The 11,326-nt window shown below is 32.3% G+C and overlaps 2 protein-coding genes across 2 annotated transcripts in view; both read left to right on the top strand.

Annotated features, from left to right (window-relative positions):
* Positions 1-688: 688 nt before the first annotated feature.
* Positions 689-9,649, top strand: LOC110028377 (protein disulfide isomerase-like 5-1). Its single transcript, XM_020730208.1, has 4 exons — positions 689-942; positions 5,575-5,633; positions 5,806-5,981; positions 9,323-9,649. Exons 1-4 carry the CDS (start codon positions 796-798, stop codon positions 9,415-9,417), a joined length of 477 nt encoding a protein of 158 aa, XP_020585867.1. The 5' UTR covers positions 689-795; the 3' UTR covers positions 9,418-9,649.
* Positions 9,650-10,884: 1,235 nt separating this feature from the next.
* Positions 10,885-11,326, top strand: part of LOC110028402 (receptor-like protein 12) — an 18,283-nt gene continuing 17,841 nt past the window's right edge. Inside the window, exon 1 of the mRNA XM_020730234.1 lies at positions 10,885-11,062. Coding sequence (XP_020585893.1) covers positions 10,885-11,062 — 178 coding nt within the window. The remainder of the gene's footprint in view (positions 11,063-11,326) is intronic.

Here is an 11,326-nt window from a genome sequence, read left to right as displayed (position 1 = left end):
AAATGTAGACTGCAATAATATGTCGCCACTTGTGTAATCGCAAATGTTATTTCGGGGTTATTAAAGTGAAACCGCAAAGGTTATTTCAGGTTTATTTTTGAGTTTTATTGGGGTTATTGAAGTGAAATATATAGGTTTATCTTTCCCGAAATAACCCATAAATAACTTTGAAATGACATCCACAATGTTATTTTTGAGTTATTGAATTGGAGCCACAAAGATTATTTCAAATAATTTAAGAGTTATTACAGAGTTTAGGGTTTCACTTTAATATTTTTCTACATGAGCCCGATATAACACTTAAAAGAGTATATTATTGGGAGTGTTATTGAGTGTGATAAAGATTATTCTACCAAACACCCCCCAATAGAAGGAGAAAAATTTGCTCACCTAAGACGTACAGCGCTATAGCGCTACGTACATAATGGAGGTTACATGACTGTTACTATTATATTCGTGTTATACCCCTTATAACCTTCAATGTAACTTTTATATAACCTAACTGTCACCTACATAAACTTACAAATAAATTTTGCGCTTTTATTTTCACATATTTGTATGTTACATATAAATTATATGAAAGTTATATGATATTTATGAGGATATAATGCGAATATAATGCTGATATAACACCTATATAAAATCTATTATGTATGTAGCGCTGCTTACACCCTTACCTAAGGAAAAATTTTTCCAATTGAAGCCCCACGTAGCCCTGATTCTTCACTGGGACTTTTCTATAGAGAAGAGGCCCGGCCCGCCCAATTTTGTTACAGCTTACCCATTCGGACTTCCATGGCGGCACTCCGAAGAGGCGAAGCTACGGGACTGGATTTCCGTCGCCCGAGCTACGTGTTTCTCTTCCTCGCCCTTCTTACGATCGCTTTTCATCGATCAGGTGCGGAAGTGGTGACACTTACGGCTGATACATTTACTGACAAGGTCTTATCGCATATCCGATCCGCCTTTTGTGATATTTCTGGACCATTCTCTTTGTTTCTTTTGATTTATCCAAGTCTCTGGTAACTGATATTGTTTCATCAGTATCGATCTTCTTCTTGTTTTTTACTGTCCATTTGATTGAGTCCTGCTAATTTGAAAACTTATACTCTCTGCGAGGGCGAATTACGTGAGTTGGTTCTTCTTGACGAGAGAGGATCTTGTTTCATTTTGTACAGATTATGGTGATGATGGCAGTTTTTTTTTTTTCGGTTGTCAAAGTAAAGCAGTTTATGGATCATTAATGTTAAGCTCTTAATTGTTGTTCCGAAACCTTATTATTATTGTTTTTATTTGATTGTCAATACGTAGCAGCTCTACTTAAAATTATAGTCCACACACTTCTGGATATCATCCAAAACTTCATGGAGCGATAGATTCCTGGAATTTAGGTTAATGATCCGGCATTCTTAGAAGTAGTGCACGTTCATGGTATAAATTCTGTAGGAGAGTTATGCATAGAATTACTTAAATCATGTGATAACTGAATTTTACTGGAAGACCTTTTCACAATATCTTGCATGCAAGGGAGGAATTTTTTGTCTCTATACGTGCATTCAAGGGAAAGTCCTTTGCGACAATCTTGTTAGAAGAGTCATGCGATTCAAAATGAACAAGGACTTTAAATGTTTATTTCTCGGTTCCTTCTTGATTTATCCTGCAGCTTGCCTGCTTGAGCTCATTCCATGGTTTTTCTCCTCTTAGTTTTACATTTACTGGCTTCAACTAAAGTTACAGACTGGAGAGTTTTAAGTGCTTTAGGTGTGATTTGCCGTGTGTTGAAACCTTGAATGTTATAGTGATGGCAATTATATTTTGTCAAAGAATACAGTTAATATTCTGAACTAATTATTTCTAAAAGAGCTAACCATGTGTTGATCTTCAACAGGACAATATCTCCTCGTAGCATCAAAATTTGTGGTAGATAACTTTGGTTGCATTTCACATTCCCTTCCCATTTCTTGAGATTAATTTTAATCTGTGTTCTTCACTGCTCATGTGTATTTTTTCTAATACTTTTTAAATTAGGGATATTAAGACTCGTTTTTTTTTCCATTCTGCAACCAATGGTATTAGCGTACTTTTGTGTGTGTAGTGATATTTTTTGTTATTTACGCATCTATCTGGCTCTAACCATTCACTCAAATAGCTTAACATATCAGTGGATCTCATTATTCCAAAATAAATGAAATTTTAGAGTTGGAAAATTTTCATGTATTTGAATGTTTTTATGCAAGAATTGCTTGGTTCATGCTATATTTCATTGCCTGCTTCTCCTTGCATCCCTATGTTTTTAAGTTCAATACTCATTTGACTGATTTAACAACTGATTTAACAAGCCCTTTTATAATTATATTTCCAAGTCATTCTGTAATTATGATATTTCCCACGTGCTAGTCTGCTCTAAAAGCAAGATATTTGTGATAGGCTCCTAAAATTGACATGGTTGATGTATCTTTCCATTATCAATATGATTTCATTGGAAAGGTAGAATAGAACAAGTATAAACATACTACAACACAAGCTCAACATAAAAACTTGAGAAATTGAGTAGTTTGGTGTGATTGTCTCACCCAAAACCAAAACGGCACAATAAAAATATTCCATTATAGTTTGATTTCAAAAAAGTACATCATAATCTTATCTTACATAAAATGCGCTAAATAAAATAAAAAAAAAACAGAGAGAAAATAAAAAAATAGCCATTTTCTATAATACTTGACTACATGCTTCCATATGAATCACTTTGCTACCTCATTGGCTTATCTTATTTTATCATCACTTCCTCTCCAAGAATCCTCCAACGCTATCTTATCGCCACCCTTCGATAGTAGCATTGTAATTTAATAACTTTTTTATGGGGTTTACCATTTTTCGGTGCTAGTTTGTTGACATTTTTCATCTCGCTGGTGATTTTACATGTGATTCGATGTCTTTAACAAATTTGTGACAAATCCAAAGATAGTAAATGCCTTTTTTTCTCACTGATCCAATCTTATATGCATGCATCTTCTATAAATAATTATCTCATCGCTTAAAAATAGCATAGAATTGAGTTAAATTTTATGAACATTAAGCTCTCTTTTCTTCTTATGGTATAAATTTTGCATGCCTTTTGTAACATAGTTCCTTACATATGATGCGGTTTATTGAACAAGAGATGATGTTTCTCTATAGATTCTTGAAAACTTGTGGTAAATTTTCATACTTGTGTTTATTCATGAAAATTCGTATTTGATTTAATTTCGAAGAAAAAATTGTAGGCTCCATAATGTCAACATTCTTTCACTTGAAATTTTAATATTTCTGTGCTATTTTGCAGTCATTAATTAAGTTTAACACCTTGACCTTATTGATCTTGTAGGTTAGCTATGATATTAATGTCTCAGTTTATTTTTTTAGTGGTTGTCTTTGCAAGTTTGCTGGACAAAAATTTAACTGCTTCCATGACAGGGCATCCTTTTCCAAGGAACCACAATTAAATTGATATTTAAGTTGAATATGTGTTGGTTCGGAATGCAATGCATATTTTTGGTTAGATATATAAGACTAACTATTACAAAAGAGGTATTGTTGTCACACAAATTTCCTTAATTTTGTAGATTCTGTAGCAAATTCACTTACTTTCAGTCTCAACAAACGAATCAATTGTACTTTTGTGGGCTACTTTTTTCTATAAATATGACGTATACTCGAAAACATGCCACTGAATATATGAATCCTAGATATTGTAATTGTTTGATTATTCACTTTACTAACCTAGCCAGCAATCACAAGCCTGTGGTTTGAGGTTTCATTGCTAATTTGAAATTAGTTACTTTTAGGATTTTTTAAGTTGCACAATATTTATGTCATCTCCTCCAAAAACATCTTTCTTGAATTTGAACACAGTCATGTTTATTTCTTCCACTACACAAGTTGATCAATTTTTGTGTCTATAAACACTTACTGGATATAATAGGCTGATTTAGCTTATCAATCTTTGACAAACAAGTTTCATTGCTTTAATTTCTTTGCCTTTCCCCTGTCCTTTATGTTACAACTATTTATTTAACTCATCGATATAACTGGTATTTTTCTCTACAATCAAAATCTTACTAGCATATAAAAATAAGATGATCAGCACAACAGTAACATTATATATTCAATTTGGTGAAGCCAATTTGATGTAGAATCCATCATATTTTCTTATACCGCCAATAATTTATTCATTTTTAAGCCGTGTAGGTTTTTATTTAGTTCGTATGTGTAATGTTTTATTTTGGGGAATTCAAAGCCATAAATTGCATCATATAGATCTCCTCCAAATCATCATGGATAAGTATTTTCGTGGCATGTAATTGCACATGGTATAACTTGTCTAAATATATCATTCTCAACGCCCTCATTATAATAATTTAATTGACAATAGAAAAAAATGTCTAATTGAAGCGATACCATTTTTTTAAATACTTCTACGATTGGCCTTTCTTTATGCTTTAATGTCTACTATTCTCTTCTCTTTCTTGATTTTGGAATCCTTTTTTTTTTCCAGCGCTCTTTATCCTTAGGGAGGTGACCTAATGTCAAAGTTTATTCTTGCAAAGTTTTTTATTTGTGTCTTCATTTCAAAAAGCTCCTCGGGTTCACCAAATAAGTTCGAAATAAATAATGCAATGAATGAGGATGTCTATGTGCAGTATTATCCATTCGAATCAATGAATTTTTCTTACACTTTTAAGAGCTTAATTTTCTCTTATGTTGGCATATGCAATAACATTGTTTAATCCATATATATATTTATGATTTTGATTATCTCATAATATGCGTTCAAAGGATGAATTACATTTCCAATGAAATATCATCTTCTAGAATTTCAAGACCTGATTGAATAGACATGCTCCGATAAAAAAACTTTAAAAAAGGATTAACTCCTTGTCAATCCGAACTTTTTGTGGTAGTTTATGGTATCAAGGAGCTAAGGGTTTACTATATATTACTTATCTTAGTGGCTTCTGAATCTCGAGGACTATGCAAGAGATAATCCTGTACTCGTTTGAACTATAGTGATATACCTTCGTACCATCATGAATTTACATGAGGCAATTATGTCAAGCCACATGATTTTATGATTTTTTTTAGTTTCGGGCTTCAATAATTTTGTCCTCATTTGCTCACTGATTTTCACAAACTTATTGTTTATGCCTGTTTAGAAAATAGTTCTGTATTCTGTTTTAGATATTGGCGAACATTATTTCTTCCGTTGGTTCTTTTCAGTTTTAGCTCATTTTAGCATAGCTTTTTCTGTGTTTTATGTGAGTGGCTTGTTCGTTAGCTTATCATGTTATATAATATATAATTTTCTTGTTGTATCCGTGAATTTTATTATGCTTATTTACTTGATTTCATCTCACTTAGAGAGTCATATTGCCACAACATATGTTTATTTATTTATTTATTTACAAGCCTTTTTGCTTTGTAATGTTTGATGACTCATAATTTCTTAGTTTTAAGTGAAATTAACCGTTTACATTGTTTTCTCATTTCCTGAAATGATTTTTAGTAACTTATCATCTGGGTTTTTTCACTTTACAGATTAAAGAGAAAGATACCGTGTGGTTTGTGAAGTTTTGTGTTCCTTGGTGTAAATATTGGTAATTCTTTATGGATTTTGATTATTTTTTTCATCGGCTTATGATTTTAGATACATTGATCATGTACTGGTAAAAGTTTTTGATGTTGAATAAACTGAAGATGTGTTGATTTAGTAGATTCATTTTACCTCCTATCTGATTATTTTGTTTTTTCAAATTATGAGTGCTGCAGCAATAAATTGGGAACACTTTGGGAAGAATTGGGAAAGGCTGTGGAAGCTGAAGATGAGATAGAGGTAGGAGAGGTAGATTGCAGTCTGAACAAAGCAGTATGCACCAAAGTTCATATTTATTCATATCCCACTTTTAAGATATTCTATGATGGAGAGGAGTTTGCAAAATACCAAGGTGAGTTTCATTACGAAGTACATTTTATTACTTTCATATCAAGTTTAGTTGGCATCTGATGTTTCTGATTATTGTCAAACAACTCCATCAACAGCATAATATTAGCTTAGCTAGTCTATTATTCATGATAGGGGCATTTGCAGACATGCCACTCAATACCTATGTATTTACATGTCTAACACCTAAACTTTACCTTTTACATTTATAACACCTAAATCTTTCATATCACATAAAAAGCCACCATTTTATCAAAATATAACCTTTTAAACTCTTAATAAGTGAAATACACATTTTCATGCATAGGTAAGGTGGTTTGTATGTAAAAATTGAAGTTTAGGTGTTAGCTATGTACATACATAGGAATTGAGTGGTGCGTATGTAAATCTTCCTTCAAGATATTACTTGCTGTATTTCCAAAAGTCTGTTCTGCCTGGTTCTGGAGTTGACATGATTTGAGCATTAAAGCAACAGGTCATAATGCCGTGTTAAGACAAAACATTATATTAAGATGGCCTTGAATGAAAAAATAAGATAAAAAGTGAAATTGCTAGAACAATCTTCATGTTTGCAATGAAGCCTATATGTAAGATTAAGGCCCCTAAAATTGTACAGCCAAGTTGATGATCATCTATTGTTTGAATGGCCATGCGTCCCTTATTTCCACTGCTTGTGTGGAAGAGACAATGGTTACATGTGATGAATGGATAATATCTTTTTTTTTTTTTTTATTCGATTAGGTAGAACTTGATAGTGTATTAAACATAAGTTCCAGTGTGATTAAATGAATGCTTCAAAACGGGTAACTTCTGGTTGGAGATGAGTGAGAAGTTCTGTTTGAAAAAATAAAATTAATTAGCCATGCTAAAATTCAACGGAGAAACATAGAGAGATAGAGAGAATGATTGGGAAGGGAACCTATTGCCTCATAGACTGAAATTAAATCATTTTAAGAAGAAAAATATTATCATTGTCTAAGAGCATTTATTTTTTAATTTAATTTATGGAAGGGATCAAAATTATTACTAAATATATAACCAAATTTGCCGAACTATTGTTTTGTTTTGTAATAATTAAAGATCCTAAGAATTCAGTCTACCTTTAGGTCTAATTTAATTTCCACAATCTATTACTTGAACATGTTTTCAACTTGCGTTAGATTTGGAAAAAATGTTAAAGGGACTGCATTGTTTTGTCAATACAATCAATTATTGTCTGTTGCACTCTGCTAAATCGTAGGTTTGTGTACTATAGTTGATTAGGATGTATTGGGGAAACCAATTGCTTCTAGGTTTAAGATTTGGGGCTTTACATAAATGCCCCACAATTTTTATGTATTTGTATATCTAACATCTAAAGTTTGATATCTAATTATTTTGAAGTTTTCGTTCTCATAAGCTTTCTTTTTATAAGTTTTTATTCCTTCAGGAAATTTGGCACAATTAGTATTCTATGTATTGATTAAATCATAATTGCCTGTTGATTTTACATTGTTCAAATTTGTTGTTAATATCTTCAGATTTTTTCAATCATTATATTATCATTTATGCTTTAATTCTCTTTCTTTTTGTATTTAAAGAAAGCAAGTTGTTGGCTTATTTAGTAGATCATGGTTTATTAATTTTGAATTCTGCTGCATGATCTGCAGATGTCACATCATTCTAGTTGTATTAAGAAACTAACTCTATATTTTCCTGCATTATAAATGGATAATTGGTTTTTATGCATTTATAATTCCCCTCCCTTTTTTTCTTAATTTTCCTTTTTTATTTAATGATGACATGCCATGTTTACTTTTCAATCCAATATGAAACATTGGATGATCATCATTAGCCTTCTTCCAACCTTTTTTTTTTTTTTTTGACTGCATGAATCCTCATTTTCACTTCCATTTATGTCGTTCCTCAATAACTACCCGTTCCCCTACATCATGAATCCTTATTGAAGGTGGATAAGCTTGGTAGTGAAAAATAAAAAGGACATTTACATCCATTCCACAAATTTCTATATATTTACATATCTAACGTGGAAAGTTCACTTCTTACATTTATACCACTCAAATCTTTTGTAACACATCAAAATTATCATCATTTTAACCTTTAAAAGGTGAAATAGTCCTTTTAATGCTTGGTTAAAATGATATGCATGTAAAAATTGGCGTTTAGCGGTTAGATATGTAAATACATAGGAATTGAGTGGCATGTATTTAATAAAATATCAAACAACCAATCATAACAGTCCCTTGGTTCTGGTCTCACAAAGTGGCATAGTTTTTATGGCTTGATAATCATCTAATTAAGTGTTTGACTGAGAAAAAAGTGAATTGTTTTCATTAATTGAGTTACTATTCAGGGTGTTTTTTTCTTTGTAGAGAACTATTAGCTAATCAGAATTGAAGATAATTGCTATTAAAAAAAATGAAGTTAATAAAGTGAGTTTCAAAAATACCTAACTTTCTGAAACAAAATTTTCTGCTTAAGATTGAAAAAGAATTGATGTATTGAAGCTGAATGTTGAAACTACTGAAGCAATGCCACCATCAAAGCAAAAGCTATACCGAGCTTAATATTTTATGATTAGAAGCAAAATTGGATAAGTTTAGTCGCCATTGCTATAGGGCCTTCTTTACCGGAAGACTAAAGTATATAGATAAAATATGAGAAAAATGAGCATTTCCAATGAGAAAAATGGAAACTTTAACATACTTTGGATCTCCTGTGACCTGATCAATGAAGTTTAAGATCACATTTTTCTTGAGCTAGAGGAAGTCACCAAGGTGTTTTGGTTAATTTTAGTTGTTTTTATTTGTAATGATATAATCGAAATATCCCGCTCAAAATTTTAATTATGATGAATCTCTAAGCCTTCAAAATGAGTGTAATCTATCGATAATTAATGTTATGTGTATCTCAAAATAGATCTGATGGCTTTGTGGTCTTTTCTTTTTAGCAAGCCATTCTGATACGAATATTTTCCCATGCCAACAGTAGCAAAACTTAAAATTCAAATCATTTACATACATGCCTCCCAAACCCTATGTATTTAGATATCTAACACCTCGTATTTGCTTTTAACATTTATACCACCCAAATATTTAATATCTAAAGAAAAAAAAAACATCATTTTAACCTTTAAAAATAAAATACAACTTTTCATACACAGGTGAGGTATTGTGCATGTAAAAATTGAAGATTAGGTATTAAACATGTAAATAATTAGGAACTGAGTGGTTTGTATGTAAATTTTTCTATACATTCTTATGAATATCAGTGCCTGTTTTGCGCTATTGAACTAATTGATTATTCATAACATCGACGCTTATAATTTCCTCCTGAAAATTGCAGGACAAAGGGATGTTGAGTCACTTAAATCATTTGTTCTGAAGGAAGCGGATAAAGCTACAAAAACAGAGATGGAAGACGAGAAGGATGAGTTATGACATGTGAGTGAAATGTTTCACCCGCACTCAGATTTTGCTATTGTTTTTTTTCACTAAAGTCTAAATAAGACTGTCAAATTTCTTCTCTTTAGCATTTTGACTTGTTTTAAACTTATTTTTGTCACCCATTTAGAAGCAGCCAACCTAGCCATTATGTGCATAGGGAGAGTTTATCAATGAATCAAGTATTATTTTTTCAAACTTATTTTCTTATTTCTTATATGGACTTTGAGACCCATTTTTAAAATCTTGTTTTAAGTTTATTTTCTACAGCATTTACATACATACCGCATAATTTTTATGTATTTATATATCTAACATGTAAATGTGAATTCAATTTTTGATGTATAACACTTCAATCTTTAGCATCACTAAAAAAAATACAACCATGGCTATCTTTGTAAAAGTGAAATACACCTTTTTTCTATATGTTTATGAAACCAACATGTTGTTAAGTGGTAGATATCAAATTTTGGGAGTTGGATATGTAACTACATAAGAATTGTGTGGTCTGCATGAAAATTTTCCTTTGTTTTATTATTGAGCTAAGCTGTGCTTGTGTTTTAATGGCGTTTAACTAATTATGTTTGATGCTGGTAAGTAGTGCATGTATGTTTATTACTGTACAGAAATGGATGTACGAGTTTTAATTAAAATTATACAATTTATTATGATTTGTTTATATGATTTGATGAAGTTCAAATTTTTATAAAACTGGTTTTAATTTGTATGCTCAGTTAGCTGTTTTATAGTTATATTAAACTAATGCCTGACATGGAATGCATAAGTTTTAAAATTTAAGATGCAAGAACATGGAATAAATATAAATAATTATTTTATGGGCATTTTATTGAATTTTGGGTGAGCTGCTTGTAAAATAATAAATATGCGTATTCTGAAATATAAGTGATTGAGCATGATAATGTTTGTGAGCCTGTTCAGTTATTGTAATAAGTAGATATTATCCAGTTTTAATGAGCAATTGTGGAGCTGTTCATTTTGTTCTTTAATTCAATGGCAGCCTTTACACGTACATAGCTTGCACATGTGAAGAACAGAGTAACTAAAATCCCTTCAATATGCTTTGAGATTTTTATTTATTTATTTATTTATTTATTGGTTGTTGGCATCAGTTTTTGATGTCACGAGTGTATGATGTCCGTTCGAGCACTAAGAAACGTTGCTTGATGCACGTATTGACCCCTGCAGCGCGAGACATCTACTTTGGACCCACCGACACGTGTTGAGGGGCACGTAACCGGGGTCATTTTGCTAGGCTTTGGCTTTCGCTTGGGCGAAAGCCGGTCAGCATTAGGCACATTAGACGATTTCGATCGGGCCCAAAAATATTATTCGTCGCGTCGCGCATGAAATTGGCCCGACGGCTTGACGAAGTGGTCCAGATGACCTCGGATGATGAAATGAACTTCGCCACTATGTCTAGAACATCGATTTCACTTACGGGGGATGGCCACTTCACTACGGCTTTGCGGGCGGGGTGAAAGTGCACAAATTATCGTTTTGGGCACGATCGTCGAAAAAGTGGCCCAAACGACCTCGAATGACGAAACGGACTGCGCCAACGCGTCCGGAACGTCGATTTTGGGCAAGAAGGATGTTCACTTCGCCGCGAGGACGTATACGGGTGAAGAATAGAGAAAGAATAATTATAATAATATAATAATAATAATTATTATTATATATTTAAAACCTACGCACCCTCTCCCCTCTCTCTCTCTCTCCCTCTCTCCGCATCTCCTCACAACCCACCCTCTCCTCTTTAGAGATTTTTGCAAAAAAGCCCTCAAGCCCTTCTCTCTCCTGATTTTAAAAAGAAAAAAAAAAACTAACACACATCTCCTCTCCCCTACGGCCCCCCTTCGCAAAAACCATCGCGACATTCTCCTTT

This window comes from Phalaenopsis equestris, unplaced genomic scaffold, assembly GCF_001263595.1.
Source record: "Phalaenopsis equestris unplaced genomic scaffold, ASM126359v1 Scaffold000511, whole genome shotgun sequence".
Lineage (NCBI taxonomy): Eukaryota > Viridiplantae > Streptophyta > Magnoliopsida > Asparagales > Orchidaceae > Phalaenopsis > Phalaenopsis equestris.
The sequence above is the reverse complement of the archived record's forward strand: the minus strand, read 5'-3'. Positions and strand labels throughout refer to the sequence as shown.

Coding starts and splice junctions, on each gene's coding strand:
- LOC110028377 (XM_020730208.1), top strand. CDS start 796: ATGGCGGCACTCCGAAGAGGCGAAGCTACGGGACTGGATTTCCGTCGC. Junction 943..5,574: donor CTGATACATTTACTGACAAG/GTCTTATCGCAT, acceptor TTCACTTTACAG/ATTAAAGAGAAAGATACCGT. Junction 5,982..9,322: donor GGAGTTTGCAAAATACCAAG/GTGAGTTTCATT, acceptor TGAAAATTGCAG/GACAAAGGGATGTTGAGTCA.